Source organism: Enhydra lutris, unplaced genomic scaffold (genome assembly GCF_002288905.1).
Source record: "Enhydra lutris kenyoni isolate GAN:26980312 unplaced genomic scaffold, ASM228890v2 scaffoldscaffold40, whole genome shotgun sequence".
Taxonomy (NCBI): domain Eukaryota; kingdom Metazoa; phylum Chordata; class Mammalia; order Carnivora; family Mustelidae; genus Enhydra; species Enhydra lutris.
In genome coordinates this window covers 12,484,026-12,505,178 of record NW_019154124.1, presented here as the reverse complement: position 1 = coordinate 12,505,178, position 21,153 = coordinate 12,484,026, and the positions used below count along the sequence as shown (strand labels likewise).

General features: G+C 37.3%; 1 protein-coding gene across 1 annotated transcript in view; it reads left to right on the top strand.

The window, feature by feature from the left end:
* LOC111155296 (semaphorin 3E) overlaps nt 1-21,153 on the top strand; it is a 249,544-nt gene that overhangs the window by 119,813 nt on the left and 108,578 nt on the right. The window contains exon 2 of the mRNA XM_022515436.1: nt 18,825-18,985. Coding sequence (XP_022371144.1) covers nt 18,825-18,985 — 161 coding nt within the window. The remainder of the gene's footprint in view (nt 1-18,824; nt 18,986-21,153) is intronic.

The window sequence follows — 21,153 nt, the reverse complement described above, 5'->3', positions numbered from 1 at the left end:
TAGATGGTATATTCAGTAGCAAAGTTGGGAACAGACCATAGATGTCTGTGTTTATTTATATTAATTTTTACTTTTGGGGCGCCTGGGTAGCTCAGTGGGTTAAAGCCTCTGCTTTTGGCTCAGGTCATGGTCCCAGGGTCCTGGGAGCGAGCCCTGCGTCAGGCTCTCTGCTCAGCAGAAAGCCTGCTTCCTCCTCTCTCTCTGCCTACCTCTCTGCCTACTTGTGATCTCTGTTAAATAAAATAATTTAAAAAAAATTTTTAATTTAATTTTTATTTTTAAGAACATTATATCTATCCTCTTACTTAAAGTCAGTCAGTGGGTCACAGGTTTTGTTTTTTTTCCATATATTTCATTTATTTCTAATCTTTCTTGTCTGATCCTCTGCAACTCGTGTTTTTTTCTGATTGTTTTGATTGGATTGCACAACAGAAACATGACTGCTGTGAGGTAGGTAGCCTTTAGGATGCATGAGGCAAGTTATGAGAAAAGGCTGAGGCGCAGGTTGAAAAAAATGCCTGCTGCAAAGGTGTCTGTGGCCATTTATCAGGGCTAAATATTATTTGATAAGTGCATGAAATATGGAAAAACACCTGTAACACATTCCTCTTTTCTTTTTTTTTCCTGTAACACATTCCTAAGAGATTTATTGTACTGAAAACTTCTGAGTAATTTGTTTATGAAGAAAGTATGTAATGACACAAACTCTTCTGTTATGGTCAAATAACAAAATGAACAAAATAACATGTTAGATCCAGAGCTATCAACATTGAACTGAGTTGTGACCCACGGAAGTTTTCAGCTTTTCCTGTGAGCCTCTATTCCTCATCTATAGAATGAGGAGCATTATGCATCCATTGTTGGAGAGTTATGAAGGGCAAGTAGAATTACGTGAATTGGATATTTCACGCCACACAAGACCTAGCACGCAAGAGCCTTTCTGTGAATGCAAGTTCTCTCCGCTTCATGGTTTTCAAAGAAAAAACAGGTGGTCTTTTAAGGTACTGTTTGCCCTGTGACACATTATAAACAACAGGGATTTCTGATGGGAAGTGAATCTGTGCTTATTGAGGATTGCTGGAAAAGGAAAACAGAAGAAGAATTTGTTAGCAGCTTAGTCACTAAGGCAGCTTCTTGTGAAAGAAAGTCATCAGTGAATTGTACACATAGCTTTGGTTTGTCTCCTTTCTTGGCGTTCCTCAGCCACATTTGAAGAGAACCCATCTCCCCAGGGGGCCGATTACCTATGAAGAGGCATCCGGTTCACATGGTAGCAGCTACAGTAATTGAGGCATGTAATTTCAGAGCAAATGAGCTTTTAGTGGTTGTCTAGCATTTCTAGCGCTCTCAGATGAGGGCAAATACATAGCCTCATCTCTGTATCCAGATACACATCTACCAGCAGTATTATTGGTATGATTTTCTTTGTCTTATAATGTGAATGAGTAGATTCAATTCCCCTTTAATTAATGGGATGTCAAATGATTATTAAATTGCCCTTTAGTCTGCCTGGATTTGAAATTCAGTTATTATTCTGTAAGAATGGAAACTATGAGGAAATGCGATGTTAATAGAAAAAGTATCCAAGTAACACAGTAGTCACTACTTTATGTTAATATGTGACACTGAAAACCACAGATTTTTTAAAGGTACACATGTTCCGTGTGTTAGATGCTCAGGTGGGATGTCTGCAATTCATATTTTTTTAGAAAGGATAATTTTTAGGATTAAATTATATGGCTTGAGGGGAGCCTTTATAAAGATGAGACTGCGATCTTTATTAGAGGTCAGGAAGTGAGAATGCAGAGGCTGTTGAGCTGTCATGTTTTAACAACAGGTCAAACCATGCACCTACCTAGGAATTGACAACTCTGTTCTTACAAAAACAACTACCAAATTAAATACTGGAAAACACATAAAAATTCAGTTTAGTAATAGCCAAAATGTTGAAAGAATTTGTACCTGCCTGCTCTTCTGGTACTTAAGATTGAAATTTCAAGGGTAGAGATAATTTATGTATTTTATATTGAGCTTATAAATGAATAAATGATAAAGCAGATTAAAAATAAAAAGATAAATTTTCTCTTGCCAGCTGAGGTAGATGTGGACTGAAAGAAGGAGTCGAAAATTGTTCCAGCCTACTGTTGGTAGCAAAGCAAGGTTTTGTTTCTTTTTTTTTTAGATTTTTTATTTATTTATTTGACAGACAGAGATCACAAGTAGGCAGAGAGGCGGGCAGAGAGAGAGGGGGAAGCAGGCTCCCCGCTGAGCAGAGAGCCCGATGTGGGACTCCATCCCAGGACCCTGGGACCATGACCTGAGCCGAAGGCAGAGGCTTTAACCCACTGAGCCACCCAGGCACCCCGCAAAGCAAGGTTTTAACTTAAAATACAGAATGGCTGTTTGCCCTGATCATAGTAATCAAGTAGTTGCAAAATTTCCCGTTTTACTTTAAGCATATATAATAAGTCTAGAGAGTCACTATGTCCACTTGACAGAATATAATTAAGAAATCCCTATTTTTACAGGGGACGTTTTCATTCAATGCCCAATAATTTATCAACATCAAAAAGAGGAGAAAGAAATCCATACATATCTACCATCCATTATGAATCCTTTGATTCTTATGGCAACCCTACTAATGAGTTATTATACCATTTCATACATAAAACATAAAACTATTATACCATTTCATACATAAAAACTTGCGATTCAGAGAAATTCTTTTTATTCCACACAGCTTTATCCAGGGCCTAGCAGATGCATAGCACTGGTCTAGGTTCTGGGGCTATCACAGTGACCAAGATGGAAAAAGTCAGCGCTCTCATGGAATTTATTTCTTGTCAGAGGAGGAAGAAGATACATAAATAAGCGAAAAAAACAAAACCAAATAACATTGACCCAGTGAAGGATGCAACAGCAAGTGCCTAGGTGGGAACTTTCAATTCTGTGGACTAGGAAGACTTCACAGAAGGAGGAGCCCACTCTAAGGGAGGTCAGAAGGAGACACACATCAGGCAGAGGGAAAAGTCAGGGCAAAGGTCTCAAGCCTGTGCCCTTCAGCTTCCTGAGCAAGGGAGAAAGTGGGGCAATATCCAGGGTGAGGTGGACGACAGCCAGATCACATTGTGATAGACTTTGAACTAAGATTTTAATCTAAGGATATTGGGAAATGGTGGTAGAGTTTATGCAGAGGAAGAAACATCATGACTCAATATTTGTAATGAGTCACTGGCCACTAAGAGGTAAACAATAGGAGGATGCCTCCGGGAGTATAGAAGCAGAAAAGGAAGAGATTCTTTCACTGGTCCAGCCTAGAAGTTGTAGTGGAGATGTTGAGGATAGATAGTGCCGCATTCAGAGCAAGAAGAATCACAAGAAGAATCTCTTGTGAAACCAAATACTTCACAAGATTAAAAGTGCCATTTCCACTTACTTGTGGAGCATAAGGAATAACACGGAGGGTCTTGGAAGATGGAGAGGAGAAGTGAGATGGGGAAAATCGGAGGGGGAGACAAACCATGAGACACTGTGGACTCTGAGAAACAAAGTGAGGGTTTTGGAGGGGAGGGGGTTGGGGGTTGGGTGAGCCTGGTGGTGGGTATTAAGGAGGGCACGTATTGCATGGAGCACTGGGTGTGGTGCACAAACAGTGAATTTGGGAACACAGAAAAGAAATAAAATAAAATAAAATGGGAAAAAAAGTCCCATTTCCTGAGAGTAGAAGACTGAAAGAATTTGTTTATAGGTGGAAATAAAGAGTTTATTCTTCATTTGCTACATTGGAGAAGCCCATTTGTTGAACTCTAGGAGAAGATAGCAAGTAGACACTTGGCTGAACAAGTATGGATTTTGTGATTAAAAAACTGAGAGTCAGGTTACTCTGAAGAACTTCAGACATCAAATATTTGAACCAGTATGTGAGAAAGTAAAAATGTGATTCAGATTTTAGCTAATTTGCTTGCTTCTTGTTGTGTGATGGTTAGTTATTGGATAAAATATTTTATGTGATAGACCAAAGATCAATAAGATTGTTGTTAGAGGGAGATACAAAATTTTCACAAAAATATAAAAATGTAGAGGTGGGGGAAATGGATGAAGGTATTCGAAGGCACAGACTTCTAGATATAAAATAAATCATAGGGATGTAATGTACAGCATGGTGTCTGTAGTTAATACTGTATGATGTATTTGAAAACTGCTAAGAGAATAGATCATAAAAGTTATTACCATAAGAAAAAATTATGTGAAGTGAGAGATATTAACTTACGGTGGTTATCATTTCATAATATATATTACATGTAGATAAAATCATTATGTTGTATATCTTAAAGTAATGTTATATCCCAGTAAAACTAAAAAGAAGAAAAATATGCTATGTATTAGCAAGTTATATTACTCTAACACTAAAATTATCAAATACAAAATGAAAAAACAGCCTTTTTTTAACTTCTTAGCATGCCTTAAATTTAGTTTAAACATACAGATTGTTAAGGATACATTAGTTTTATAGCATAAAGCATTTCTGAGTTAATATTGAAATATATAATTTAATACCCAATTACTCTAATTACATTTATGTACGAATTAGCCAACTTCAGAAATCAGAAGGCATCTTACATGCATGTTTTTCGTGGGAGTATAGATTGAGTATCAGAAGTCAAGATTGTTTATGTGTTAGAAGGAATGAATTACAAAATACTAGCATTCATTGATCATAAACCTAATTCCAACAGAATATGATGTCAATTTATAATAGAATTATATTTTATTACTCTTTCAGCTTTAAATACAAAACAAGAGCCAAGCCATTGTGAAATGTCATCATCCAGAAAAACCGGCTTTTAAAATATGAATGTGAACAAATCCACTTAGACATGTCTAACATTAAAAAATAAGCAACACATGAATAAATGAAATCAAAGCCTTGTTACTACAGACAGTTTCATAGACTGTTTGAAAATATTTTGAAAGAAGAATGTTCACACAGTGATCAGACCTGCAGCGTGCTGTTAGACTACCAAGAACATTTTATAAGACTTGTAGAAACATGCCCCCCACCCCCGACATACCTTTTCAATGACTAATAGGATAGAAAACATGATAGTATTTCATGTGTATTCTTGGCTTCCTTACCTTCTACTTTGATTGAATGTTTCACATATTTTCTAAAATATTTGTTGCTTGGATTTGCGTATTTCTCAAAGCAAGTGTCCAGAAATACCTGCAGAGTCAAATTCATAAGAGGCTTAAAGGTCAGCTTTCGGTGAATCATTTTTCCCCTCATAGGAAAGAGCCTTTCTCAATGGCTAGTATTCAGTAAAGCCTGGCCGTAAGTAAAAATTGCCTCCACAGGAGTGGTCTTGGTAAATTATATATTGAGTACAACATTTCCTATATTTCATTCTAGTGATTGAATGACTAAGAAAATACTATACGGTGGCCCTTAAAAGAACTCCTAGTTAATCTGTATGACGAAGGGTAGTAAATTGGAGGTCACAGATGACAGAAAATAATTGTTCAAACCAAGTGAGCAAAAGTGGATTCAGTGGGGAGCTTCAAAAATGGAACTGTAGCAAAAGTCTAGCGGAAGTCTAGCGGAGTCTAAAGACACAAGATGGAAAATATGGTCCTGAAGGCAGGGAAGATAGCTGAGAGGATAGAAGAGTTTGGATCATTAGCAGTGTCCTAGGAAAGGAACCATCTCTTCAAGGCCTCTGGTTGTAAAACCGTTATCACCATGAGGACTAAGGCACTTCCGCTGGGAGCAAGGCTGCTCATTGCCTCTTCCCCCATCAATCCCCAGCGGAACATTTGTGCATGGGAGTTTGTTGACATCCAAATTCAGCCTCTGGGAGACTGAGCCAGGTTCTCAGGCCACTTCTGCTTTGTAACATTGTGTGTGTGTGTATGTGTGTGTGTGTGTGTGTCTGTCCGCACGCACGTGCTGTTAATCGCCAGACAACTGGTTAATTACCCCAATCAAGAATTAGCTACTTACTAAAGTAAAACCATAACCCATTAAAAATATATTTCTAACATGGTTGAAGCACACATTTCTGTATTTAAGGGTTTAGTCTCCATCTCTCAACCATAACTTCCTATCACATAGAATTTTAACAGTTTGAAAAGTTCTGAAGTTCAGATGTTGACAAAGCAGCTGTAATCCCATGGAAAAATAGGCTATGAGCAGAAAGAGAAAAATGGCAAAAATAAAGACAAAGTACTCTATGTGAAAAGATGCCTTACTTCACCCATAATAAAAGAACTGGAAATTTAATTTGTATTTCCCCAATCAGACCAGCAAAAATCCTTAACTTTGCTAATATGGTGTTGTTAAGGCTGTAAGGAAATAGTCACTCTTACACAGAGTAGTAGAATATTAAGCTGGTAAAATCCCCACTGAGGCAAATTGGCAATATCTGTTTAAAAAAAAAAAAAGTTACAAATTCATGGGGTTTTTTGGGCCAGTAATTCAGCTTCTAAAAACATATCTTACAAATATATTTTCACATATGCAAATCAACATATGTTTATGTATACACATTGTAGTACTGTTTTTAATAGCAAAAATTTAAAAGAATTCAAATTCATGCCAATAGGTGATTCCTAAAATAGAATATCATGCAACTATACCCTCTCTAAGTTTTGATCAGAAAGATTTCTGAGATGTATAAGTGAACAAAAGCAAAGTAAACAAAATTTTGGTTCTTTTTGTGCACAAAGTTGGAAAGGTATTAGAGATCTCTGTGCCTTGTTTGTTGTATATGCATAAGAAACTCTGGAAGAATATCCAAGAAACTAGATACAGCTAAGCCATTGAGGGCAATGAAGTAATAACTGTAGAGGGGGAAGAAGTCTAGACAGGAGGAAGTTTATTATTATAAACCTTTATGTTCTTCCTGGTTTTGAACCATAAAATGTATTTTCTTTTTTTTTTTTTTAAGATGTATGTATTTATTTATTTATTTACTTTAGAGAGAGAGAGCATGCAAGCAAGGGGAGGGCAAAGGGAGAGGGAGAGAAGCAGACTCCCCACTGACTGTGGAGCCCTGCGTGGGGCTCGATCCCATGACCCTGATATGATAAACTGAGCTGAAATCAAGAGTTGGAAGCTTAACTGACTGACCCACCCAGGCACCCCAATGGATTTTCTTAAAGAAAGAGAAGAGAAGTAAATGGGCCTAATTATTATCAAGTATGTAAGCTTGGAAAACCTTACCTCTAAAATTATTTTAAACAGGGTGCCTGGTGACTCTGTCAGTTAAGCGTCTGCCTTTGGCTCAAGTTATGACCCCCATGTCCTGGGATCAAGCCGCATGTCAGGCTCCTTGCTCAGCAGGGAATCTGCTTCTCCCTCTGCCCCTCACCCTGCTCGTGCTCTTTCTCTCTCAAATGAAATAAATAAAATAATTTTAGAGAAATAAAATGAGGGATACCGAAATCTGTTTGTGTTATTTTTACAGAATTACAATGATCCTTATTATCTCTGAAATCCCCCAATGAGTGCCTAATACAGTGGATGTCTTTATATATATATTTTGAATTTTTCATCAAATTGAGTGACTGTGTTATCCCAATCTTAAAAAAACCTTAAATTTGAAAACATGGAAACATACTTTTACCTTATTGTGTAAAATTTGATAGCTAGCTTTTTTCCATTTAGTCGCTCAGGTCTCTGTGTTTACTAGGTACCTGGTTTTGCTACTACCATTTTCCTCTCCTGCTGATTTAAAAAAAAAAAAAAAGTTTTCAACCCTCCTTTTATCCAGCTTTTGCCCCCTTTTGGTACATGAAAAACAGTTAGTATTTTTGAAATAAATATGGTCATATAATTGCTCATTGAATCTTTGACAGCAAACCACCCCCACCCCCAACATCCTTAAAGGAATGTTGAGTGAATGACATACCGAAGTCCCAGTTCAGAGTAGCCTCGGCACACAGGCTCAGTTTAGGAAGCTTATTCACATAGAACTTGCACTTTAGCCTCCAGTGAAATGTAATCCTAATGAAACATTTAAAGAGGCAGTCAAAAATAAATTGTTTAGTTATCCACTTTTAAGTAATAGCACTTTATATTCTATGATTTTGTTTAATAATTTAAATACACGAATACAAATACATGTACAATGAATGGATAGAGACTGATTCTTTGTAATCTTGTCCTTCTGTCACCTTGCATTTGTTGAGTTAGACACCAGTAATCTAGAAGAACATGTACAGTACTAAATAATGATAATTTATGTAAGATAAGAAGACAAGGAATCTTAAAATTCTGACACTATCTTGTTTTCCTTGACCAAGGAAATAAAAGGCTAGTCAGATATACACAGATATATACTTGAACTCTTCTTGCTTTCCTTGGAAGTGGTTTATGGTTAAAACCTGGGGCACTGCATTGCCTTTTGAGGACCTCTGCCTTGTTAAGACAATTGAAAAGTTCAGAGAATGCATGAAGGCTAGTCACTCCATTGCTAGAAAAAGCAATTAGCAAACCACTAAGCTATCCCCTATTTGCACTTAAAAAAAAAAGGTAATTGCTTATTTTTTTTACCACTCTATTTCAATATTATTACAAACCATTAGTCATCATTGAGCAGATGTGTCAAAGTCATCATTTTGTAAGAAATCCTTTTCTTTTTGAACCATTAAGAAGTCAAAGAAAATTTCTGATGGTTGCTTCATTTCTCTATTTCACTTTCTTTTTTTAAATTTTTTTTAAAAAGATTTTATTTATTTGACAGAGGGAGAGACAGTGAGAGAGGGAATACAAGAAGGGAGAGTGGGAGACAGAGAAGCAGGCTTCCTACTGAGCAGAGCCCGATGTGGAGCTCAATCCCAGGACTCTGGGGGGCTCAATATCAGGACCCAAGGATCATGATCTGAGCCAAAGGCAGATGCTTAACGACTGAGCCACCCAGGTGCCCCTCTGTTTCACTTTCACTAACAGAGCTTACTATATGCAGTTCAGTGTTTTCTTGTCAAATTGAAGACCTGCATTGATTCAGGAAATAGTGAAAAGTTTAAATTCCTGGGTCTCAGGAAGTCGCTACTTTGCAGGTAACAGTAGAGGAAGTGTGCATTCGAGAAGAAAACACTCCTCCCTTCGAAACCTTTTTGCTTGAGAGCTGAAAAATGTGTATCCCCTCCTTCCTCTTCTTACACATGGGCCTGTGGAATTTAAATATATTTTGACAAAGTGAAGAGAACTGTCTCTGTAACGTATTGATGCCAATGAGTTTTAAAACTATTTCCCTTGCAGGTTAAAAAAGAAAGGCCCTAAGAGGAAATGACTAAATCCTTTGTGTATATCTTCATTGACAGCTGATAATTAGCATGCGGCTTAGCGATAATAATTAGTTCCCTCTTGAGAACATTTCCGGATGAACTCTAAGTTGATGCATCTCAGTTTAGTCTTGTTTTTTGTCCAGTCCCTCCCCCAAGTAATTCATGTTATTTTTGGAGTAGGAAGAACTCAAGATGAGCTCTCTCCTTTTACCCGAGTCAGCGCTGTCCATTATTCGCACTGTGTTTTCTGGAGATTACCTGAGATTAGAGTTTCTTTTGTCCCCCTCTTCCTGTATGTGTTCCGATTCTTTCATCTAGGCGGCTTGAAGCAGTGCAGATGGATAAAGAAGTTAGCTATTGCTTGCTAAAGATGCCAAGCCCATGGGCTGTAATTTGGAGCTAAAATCACTAATATGACTTGAAGTGCTGGCTTGAAAGCTAACAGAAGGAAAAGGTCTCGAGGGAGGGAAGCTTCTTGCTTGAGTTTCTTTTGCATTTAGTCCATACCTTAAAACTTCCAGTACATCTTGGAAATGAAGCAAATGAAGTAAAAACATTTTCATTTTCTCACAAGAGATGTACAATGTGGAAAATGTCACCAGTTGACAAGTCAACAACAGGAAAACTTCTGTAGTTACTTGAGATAGTTTATGTAATACAAATTAAAGGAAATTAAAATTGATATTAACCTCAATTTTCCTGTTGATGTTGCTGCTGTTGAGTTATTTTTAATTAATACCAACTGTTCAATGTTGGGGAAACCTTCCATTTTATTTTATTTATATCAGCTCTGCAAAAATACTTTAGACTTCAGACACATTGTAATCCCTTGATAGACTAGATTTTTCTTGATTGCTTCTGTGAGTTCTATCTGTAATAGGTTATGGAGTCCTTGTTAGTAAGAAACAAGCTTTTTTTTTTTTTTTTTAAAGATTTATTTATTTATTTATTTGACAGACAGAGATCACAAGTAGGCAGAGAGGCAGGCAGAGAGAGAGAGGAGGAAGCAGGCTAGGCTCCCTGCTGAACAGAGAGCCCCATGCAGGGCTCGATCCCAGGACCCTGAGATCATCACCTGAGCTGAAGGCAGAGGCTTAACCCACTGAGCCACCCAGGCACCCCAAGAAACAAGCTTTTAATAGGTCAGTCTTCCTGCTCGTTGACTCTGGAGGCCAGAACGGGGGAAGTCTGTGTGAGTTCATAGTGGTGGTAGACACCCCTTCTCACAAGCATTCTTCATGGCAAAGCACTTCATTCAACTTCTCTTGCACAAATTTTCACACCAACAGTAACCAAATAACCCTAACTGTGCACCAAATATTAAAAAACCTCTTTCTGCATCTAGAAGATGGGGATAGTTGTAGGTCCTACTTCATGAAAGTACCACATGATTGAATGAGATAATAAATGCCAAGCCCTTAGTATGTGACATATAACTACTCAATAAAAATTAATAGTTTGGGGCGCCTGGGTGGCTCAGTGGGTTAGGCCGCTGCCTTCGGCTCAGGTCATGATCTCAGAGTCCTGGGATCGAGCCCGGTGTCGGGCTCTCTGCTCAGCGGGGAGCCTGCTTCCTCCTCTCTCTCTGCCTGCCTCTCTGTCTGCTTGTGATCTCTCTGTCAAATAAATAAATAAAATCTTTAAAAAAAAATTAATAGTTTATTACCCCCCCTCGAGATTCAGGGCTGAGAGAAGCAGTATTGGGAAATATGAGGAAATTTGGTTGCATAAAAGAAGGTGTCATTTCTCTGCCCTTTCCCTTTTGTTTAGGACACAATTTTGTTGTTTCGTTTCGAAGATTTTATTTGTTTGTCAGAGAGGGAGAGATAGTGTGCAAGCAGGGATAGTAGCAGTCAGAGGCAGAAGCAGGCTCCCCACTGAGCAAGAAGCCCAAAGCAGGACTCAATCCCAGAACCCTGGGATCATGACCTGAGCCAAAGGCAGACCTTAATGGACTGAGCCACCCAGGTGTCCCATGACAAAATTTCATTTTAAATAAAGTAATACGTGTCCACTGGGAAAAAATTTGGTAATACAGAAGTGTTACATTGGCCTCTAAAAGATTCCAAATAACAATACACTGAACCTCATTTTTACTGGTTACTGTACTTTTTCAAAATACCCTTTAAATTGATATTTTCACATTTCTTTGTGAAAATTTTTTTGTTAATGAAGTTGAATTCTTTCTACGTGAATTTGGTTTTGCCTGTCATCTATTAAGACATGTCTTTTTACAAAACAGTGGTGATAGTTCTTCTTTCTTTCTTTATAATATTCTTCAACATACTGAAAGATTAATAATTTGCTTTTATAGCTGTGCTCTAATTAAATACTTTCCACTAACTTTTTCCCTAATAATTCTGTTTCTTTCTTTAAATTTTGGAATTCCATAATTTATCAAACTTTACTGCTCTTGTCTTATTAATTGCTTTTATTTTTACAGTGCTCTTTTTACAAATAAAAGCACACTTGCATTCCTAGGAATTTCATATGGATGAACTAGATGAATGATTCCCTATCCCAAAAGAGAACAAAAATGAAAGTAATATTCTCTGTGCAGACAGTAAGATTTATTCTCCACTTGAGAGAGGGACTTTAACAATTCACTTATTTTTATATTTGAAGATTTTTTTATATTTGAAGATGTTCCTTAAAACTTGGTAAGATTATACTGAATGTCTCTAAACTGTAGGTCAGCTTATTCAGTCCACTGGACATACAGAATGCAATGAATTTATGTTACTGTACATTTATTTAAGAATAAAGACAGACTAGATAGGTCTGTCTCTGGGATTGATACATGTACTTAATGGCGACAGCTCTGACCCTCCCCCCCCATAATTATAGGGACCACACTATTTACCACATGGCTTCTACATTTAATCATAAATGGTTAATTGATTCCAAAGTAGCCAGTCTTCAGAAAGCCAGCAATCTATGAACTGTGAACACTGGCTAAATCAACTACATTCTTTTCTTTGGGAATTTAAAATCAAAGATGCAAAAACTATTGTCGTATTGTGGTGGGGTGGGAGCTGGATGGTCATACAACTGAGGGCTAATGTACACCTATTTAGCATGAGCAAACTAATGAATAAACCCTTTAGAATCAGTATAGTGAAGTAGTGGCATGAAGAAAATCAAGAAGCAAATATGCACCATTTTTCAATGAAGAAATTGCCTTGTGCTTCTCTTGGTTTTCCAGTTAATATGAGGCTTGGTTTTTCCATCCTTGGGCCTATATTACCCTAATTTAATCTCTGTTCATTGAAATAATTAATGTCCTTACTAACATGGCCATCAAGTCACTTTTGGTTGCACTCTGATATGAATTCAGGTGGCTTGCATTGAGGCATGGAATTACAAGCGGAGGTGTGGCTCCTGATACCTAATTTTTTTTTTGGTTTGTTTTTGTTTTAGTGGTGTTAGGTGTCTGTCATTGTATTTTTCAGCCATTAAGAGGACCTCTGGTCAAGTTTCTCTTAGTCTTAATACCAATGTTAATACTTAATACTTAATAGTCAGGGTTCTCCAAAGAAACAGAACCTGTAAGAGATATATAAAATGAGGTACGGGCTTACACAGTTACAGAATCTGAGAAGTCCTGTGGTCTTCTGTCTGCATGACAGAGAGACAGGAAAGCTGGTGGTTTAGTTCAGTCTGAGTCTGAAGGCGTAAGAACCAGCGGAGCTGATGATGTAAGTCTCAGTCTGAGGACAGGCAAGAACCAGCTCAGTTGGATAGGCAGGGAAAAAAAAGGAAAAAGAGTTACTTCTTCCTTCCTCCCTCCACCTTTTGTTCTACTCAGACCCTCAACACATTGGATGACATCCTCCCATGATGCTTTAGTTGGTGCATCAAGTAAATGGTAATCTCATCCAGAAACACCTTAACAGATATACTCAGAAATAATATTTAGCCAAATGTTTGTGCAATCCTGATCTAGTCAAATTGATATATACAATTAGCCATCACGCCAACCAATGTTCCTAAGCAACTGATAGACTTTTTCTATTGTGTATAAGTGACTTTCACTTTGCATTTTGGGAAGTGTGGGGTAATTTTGGTATTCACTTTAACAATGTATAGGGATATTAAAGAGTATCTTTCAGTTAATAAAATTAATTCCAGTTTTATATTATTTTCCTTAATTTTTCCCCTTCATCTTGATAACCCTAACATTATATTTGTTCAGTTAACTGTATTTTTATAAGTCATCTCAGATCCTTTTTGGGAAGAGGCAAGTTAAATAATCAGATAAGAATAGAAAATTGGAGTTAGTATTGAAGTATAAATATGTACAGCCTTTAAAAAATGTTTCTATTATAGAATTTATTCATAATGGATACTTTTAGCCTTTCCTGACTTACAGTCTAGGATGTTGGAGCATCACAGACAGTTAAGAAGGACAGTTTGGGTCATAGAGAAAATTAAGGAACACAATCAGGATTTATACCTGCGGAAACTGACAAGAAATATATAAACCATCACATTGATATGTATTGGGCAGTATCATGATTCTGAAATAATATATCTCCCTACAAGCCCAGACTTCTTAGGAATCTGTAATTGGCACTACTGTGTTGTATGGTGATGGTCAAAATAGAAAGTTGCAGAAGCAACTCAATAAGCTTCTCTCATTTTGTGAAAATGTTTAAAGAAAACTATAGTCTATTCATTGGGTCTTAAAAGTTTAAAAAGGTAAAGTGACTTTAGGAATTATTCTAGGAAGTGTCTTCATAAGTAACATGAAATTTATTGCCTTACCGCCTGAGGCCTGTTTATGATACTCAATGTATCCAAACGTATCTGGCGGCAGTTTCCTTTGAGGCAACAGAAATAAAATAAGATCCACAGTTCCTTATAACCTAAAACAAAGTGTTCTTTGACCCTATATATCATTGAAATATATGAGAAGTCATAAATATTTTAACTACTTCCCTTTAGGCAAGTTTAAATATGGCACGTGTGATATTTACATTTGTTCATTATACTCCTTCCATTTGTTAAACTTCCAAAACACAAGTTTTATGCTGTACTTTGAAAGGCTCTAAAATATCTGTGTGGTTTTTTTGCAATGTTTTTATGACCTCCACTTTAGAAATGCAATGTAGTCAAAGACGTAAGAATTTTGAAGGTGGAATGGGGGTTGACATGTAAGGAAACCATCAACATAAATGTTAGTTGGTATGACCAAGAGGCTTAGATGGTTGTTCAAGGTGACACACGTAATTAATGGCAAAGCCAAGATTTGCATGTGGCACTTCAGATTCTCTGTCTACAGGACTTGTTGTTATGACATACATATCTGTTGTACTTTAATTCTCATGGTTTTTTTGTAATTTGAATGATTTTTTTGTTGTAATAATGTATGTCTGTAGGGTGGTTATTTTAATTTCTGGGCATATGAGTTTATCAATAAAATAAAGGATGGTGGTAATTTATTTTTAAAAAGATTTTATTTATTTAATATAGAAGAGAGACACTGCAGTGCAAGGGGCAGAGGGGGAGGGAGAGGGACGAGTAGATTCCACACTGAGTGTGGAGCCCAAGGCGGGGCTTGGTCTCAATAAAGCAAGAGTGGGGTGCTTAACTGAGTCACCCAGATGCCGCAGGACAGTGGTAATTTAAACAGTTACTCCGTGGCTGTTCACTGTTGTGGGAGGAAAAAAAAAAGATAAATGTAAAGGCCATAAGCAATGAACATTTTTAAAAATTTGCATTTGTTGGACGTACATTTCAGTTTTTTCTCTTTGCATTTTCCAGACTGTTTCTCCATGGGTACATGAGTATATTTTTGTGATATCATGGGATAGACCTGGCTACCAGAATGGGAAGATGGGTCTGAATAAAAGGTGATATACCAGAGTAAAATAAGCTTGATGCAATCAGTCTCTATTACTACAGACAAAAAAATAAGAACTACCACCTTTAGGCTATTAGAATTAGAGTAAGTGTGGCAGAAATTGACGAGTTATAAAAATAAGTAGCTGTTAATGTCTATCTCTCTTTATACAGGGGTAATAAGGTCCCACTGACCTCATTGGGAAATAAGTAAGGTGATCTGTAGAGGGAACTGATCCTGGAGTGCCTCCTTTACTGGTTGGGCTGCCCTTCATTTGATCTCAGACTTTTTAATATGGGCATAGACCATTCCACTCTGGCAACACTTAAGGGTGTGCTCTTGTATTTTATTCCTTTATCTTGTATTTTATTCATTTTCCAGCAAACTTAATTACCCAAACTCTGCACCTTACTGGATATGGTTTAGAGACCTATTAAGTCTAGATGATGGGGCGCCTGGGTGGCTCAGTGGGTTAAAGCCTCTGCCTTTGGCTCAGGTCATGGTCCCAGGGTCCTGGGATGGAGCCCTGCATCGGGCTCTCTGCTTGGCAGGGAGCCTGCTTCTCCCCCTCTCTCTCTGCCTGCCTCTCTGCCCACTTGTGATCTCTGTCAAATAAATAAATAAAATCTTTAAAAAAAAAAAAGTCTAGATGATGTGTAACCATTATTTTTTAATTGCATCCTTTCAGATAATGATTTCACTATCCATAAAACTTGGAGAATTTTAGCAACCTATTAGAATAACAGGGGGACATTTTTGGAAAAGAGTCCATTTAGCAGGACTGATATAAAGCCATAAGTGATCATATGTAAAGACAAGGTGTAATGCCACTAGATGGTGCTGATCCATATTTTTGTTATGGTATCAAATCCCTAAAATATGCATCCCTTACTGTTGGTAGGTGCCTAAGAAGAAAGAAAAATGATATGATTTTACCTTGACAAAATTGTTAAATGGGAAAAATTTGTCTTTCAGGATTCAGAACCCCTGATCATTCCTCTTTCCTCCTTCCCAGATAAAGCACCTAATCATTCTTTGCATCCCTCCCTCAAAATTTGTTCTCAGATTCTTTATTTAGGTGAAGAGTCAAATGACTCAATATCACTAGTTTTACCTTTGTAAGAGATACTTTGATTTAACAATATTTCTTATTGTATTTATTTATTTTTAAAAAGATTTTATCTATTTATTTGAGAAAGAGAGAGAGAGAGCACATGAGAGAGCACATGAGCAGTGGGAGTAGCAGGCTCTCTGCTGAGCAAGGAGCCTGATGTGGGGCTCGATCCCAGAACTCTGGAATCACAGCCCTAGCCAAAGGCATCTGCTTAACTGATGGAGCCACTTGGGGGCCCCAGCAATATTTCTTATTTCAAACTAAAGGGTTTTTATTATTTATTTATTTATTTATTTATTTATTTTAGTGTAGTTGACACCTTGTGTTACATTAATTTCAGGTGTATTAAACTAGAGGTTTAAATTTAGCCCTATTCCACAAAATTTTGGATACCTACAATTACAGAGTAGAGATTTAGACAGTAAATACTTTTATTTTTAATTTATTTGAGAGAGAGAGAGAGAGAGAGAGAGAGCAACCATGAGTGGGAGAGAGGGGCAAAGAGAGAAGCAGACTCCCCACAGAGCAGGGAGCCCAACACAGGGCAAGATCAACGCAGGGCTTGATCCCAGGACCCTGAGATCATGATCTGAGCCGAAGGCAGATGCTTAACCAACTGAGCTATCCAGGCACCCCAAATACATTTTTAAAAAGATTCTGTCTATTTATTTGACAGACCACAAGCAGGGGGAGCAGGGAACAGAGGGTGAGGGAGAAGCAGGCTCTCCACTGAGCAGGGAGCCTGACTTGGGGCTCTACCCCAGGGGACCGGGATCAGAACCTGAGCCGAAGGTAGAAACACTCAACCGACTGAGCCATCTAGGAACCCCAAATACATTTTTAACAGAGGGGGAAAAGGTCCTTCATCTTTCTGTTCCCAGAAGCAGAGCGGGCACAGTGCATGGAGATTGGTCACATCTCATCCAGCTTTCTGGAGTTTAGTGTCTGGTCACCAGTTCTCCCCATTCTCTGTCAAATGTGTTGGGCTTTGACTTTCAGGAAATGAAGCTGTCTTTGAACTTGTCAGCATTTTCCAAGGGGGCCTCTTTGGGAATTTTTCAGCATGCAGGGTCCAGTCTTAGGGGCAGTAGTAACATCATGGAAGGCTCTCCTATATCACCTACCAAGCTTACGTCCTGAACTGCTATAAACAGTTAAATACCTTCAACAAGCAAACAGATGCACACACATGAGACGTGTGTGTCAGACTGTGACTTTCTTTTTTTTTTTTTTAAGGATTTTATTTATATATTTGACAGACAGAGATCACAAGTAGGCAGAGAGGCAGGCAGAGAGAAGGGGGGGAAGCAGGCTCCCCGCCGAGCAGAGAGCCCGATGCGGAACTTGATCCCAGGACCCTGGGATCATGACCTGAGCCAAGGCAGAGGCCTTAACCCACTGAGCCACCCAGGGGCCCCCAGACTGTGACTTTCTAAAACTAAGTGTATGTTAGTTGAAACAAATCACTTGCGGTTTCTGCTGTAGGCATGAATACATAAACACCAGCCAAAAATCAAGAGAGATCTCTTAGAGGTCTCAACCAGTTTTATCAATTGTCCCTGCTGAACTGAATGCTATCATGCATTACCTCATTTTTTTTAAAAGATTTTATTTATTTATTTGACAGAGATTACAAGTAGGCAGAGAGGCAGGCAGAGAGAGAGGAGGAAGCAGGCTCCCTGTGGAGCAGAGAGCCCGATGTGGGGCTCGATCCCAGGACCCTGGGATCATGACCTGAGCCCAAGGCAGAGGCTTTAACCCACTGAGCCACCCAGGCGCCCCGATTACCTAATTTTTTAACAACCTGAGAGTTTCCAGACTTGGACACTTTGATTTTGGATGTAACTTTCAGAACCAATATCAAGTGGAGACATTTTATGTGTATGTGTGAGTTGGTGTGCATCTGGAATTAAATGGACATGCTTTTAGAATATTTTTGGTAGATTTGGAATTTTTGTTGCACACAGAGAAGTAAATATAAAATTTACAGTAAAATGACTTTTCTACATAGCACTTTACATAAAAATCATGAAGGTTAACTCTTTTTGTATTTAAAAACATAGGATATCTACCTTACATATTGAGTTGAACTTTTTAGATTCACAAACTTGTAAAGATTTTAATTTGTGCACATTAAAATTTATTCCCAGTTACACTTTTTTACTTGTTAAACAATTTTTTTAGTTTTTCTTGTTTTATCAAGAAAGACCCTTATCGATATGGAGCACTGAATAAATTTAAAATGTACATGATTGATTTGATAGACATACATATCATGAATAGACTACTACAGTAAATTTAGTTAACGTCCATTATGTCACATAGAATTTTTTTTCTTGTGATGAGAACTTTCAAGATCCACTCTTTTAGCAGCTTTCAAATATGCAATACACTATTGTTAATACACTGCGTATTTTTAATCTTTTGAGTAATAAATTCTAAAGACTTCATATTAGTGATAAAATGAATGTTGTCATACCTAGTAGAACTATGTAGTTAATAGAGCCATGATAAAAGTGTTATAAAGGTATTTGTATTTTCCCTTTTGTTTACCGAACATTTTCTTTTGCGTTTCAGAACTCTTGGACCTAAATCGAACATCGATCTTTCATAGCCCTTTTGGGTTTCTTGATCTCCATGCAATGCTGCTGGATGAATATCAGGAGAGACTCTTTGTGGGAGGCAAGGATCTTGTGTATTCTCTCAGCCTGGAACAAATAAGCAATGGCTATCGAGAGGTATGGAAACATCCAACTCTATATCAGGAGGGAAAGAAAAGGGCATGGGGGAGATAACTTCTTGCATGGTGTTACTTGAATTAGTTTTTGATTGTTGGCCATTTTAATATTCTGAGTGATTATTTTATTGGAAGAAATAAAACATTCATGAAAAATGAAGTCCTTTTGAGAAAAGTCTATAAAGTATCAAGAATGAACTTTTCTAGCACACCACTGATCTCTGTATTCCCACAAGACTTTGGATTGGTGTGTTTGACATTCCTGTTTGCATGAAGGCCCTTGTCACCACACCCACTGTCCTGAGACCTGGGTTTGGAACATGCTTTTACCAGCTGTCCCTCTAGGCTTTATGACTACAAAAACCCCAGCCTAAAGAAATAAGGATGCGTGACCTTGCTATAAATATTAACTCAGGTGGGTGCTCCTTAAATGCTGGTGGATTAAAGTATATTAAAATAGGCAAGTGTCCAATATTTTCAAGCAAAGGTTGAATGTGATGAAAAAAGATAGCACTTAAAGTCTCTGCTTATACAGAGTTGAGTCTAGCTAAAATTTTTTTCAGACCCAAGTCAACCTTAAAGCATGAAGAAATATTTAGATGATAGTATCTTTCTGGCATAAAACATGAAGAAATATTTAGACGATAGTACCTTTTTGGCATAAATGTATGTATTACATAATACATTTTCTTTACAATACACATTTATTTTTATGTTTGTCAGAATGATCAATGTCCATATTTTTTAACGTCACCTAAAAAATTTATGATGAAAAACAGCCTCCTTTCATCTCTGCCAGTTCCTAACCCCTAGAGAAAATTATTTCTTCTCTTGTTACTTCTTCTGATTCTTACCTCCATTTTTCTAAATAACGTTTGTATGCTATTCTTTCTTGATACCATTGATGTTAGACATTATCTATAGACTTTCTACTAAGGAAGATGGGGATTTTAACATTCTTTTTGCACTACCATAACTTAAATATCTCTGCAGTATGTGAGAAGCCCTCACTTATCTGTCCCTTCATCTTCCCAGTTTAGCTATAGCATAATTTTTATTTAAGTAACAACTACCTACATTATTGTAATTAGGAAATAGATCACACTTACTTTTTTACCCCTTATAGGATTAAATATTATCCCTTCTTTTTTTCTATTTGCTTAGATTTTTTTATATTACTTTCCCTAATTTTTCACCAAACACCAAACTCTCTACCCAACTTCCTCTCCTCTTCTCAGTTTCCATCAGTTCCAAGTTTTTGGTTTTTAAATTAGAGATATCTTTTCTGGTTTTATTATCGTCCCATAGTTTAATGTCACCATTATCCTTGAGCATGCCTCTACCTCTCACTTGTAGAGTTTTCTTGATGAGTTTATATGACCTTTTAGTGAAATATGCCTTCTGGTAGCTTTTTGAAGAAGGATCCAAAGTAAACTTCTGAGTTTTTTATGTTTTAAAATAATAATATTCAAACTTCACATATAATTGATAGATGAGTATAAAATTCTGGAATGAAAATCATTGGCTTCAGAATTTTGAGGATACTGCTCCATGTTTAAAGACTTTCAGGATAGCTGTGAGAAGTTAGTGCCTTTCTAATTTCAAAGTTTTGTATGTAACCTCTTTCCTTCCACTCTATCCCCCTAATCTTAACACTAAGTGCCTCTGTATTTTAAATTTTTCTCAAATTTCTCTTAGAGTTGGTGTTTTTTTTTTTTCATCCACATTGATGAGGTCCCTACAGGGGACCTCATAGCCTTCAGTTCTGGAAAATATTTTTTAAATGTTTTTTCTTCTTTCCATTTTCTTCTTGATTTTCTTTCCCTCACTGTTCTGGCCTGTTTATTGTACAAACTTGGGACCATTGCTCCTAATTTCACCTATGCCTATCCAATTCCTATTCTCTGAAGGAAGATAGACTTCCAATTTCTGAGAATCTCTGAAGTTTTCATGAATCAGCTGCTTATTGGCTCCCTTCACCTTGTAAGCATTTAGATTTCAGTTTTTCTAGTGTGGAGAGCCATTCAACACTTTTCCATATGCCAGAGAACTTCCAAAATGTTGCTGACATTTATTTGGCTTCTCCACTCAAGTTCTGTCTTGTCCTTTTTGGATTATGTCCTTTACTATCATTTGAGTAGTTGCAAGAGGGAGTGGAAGCACACAGTC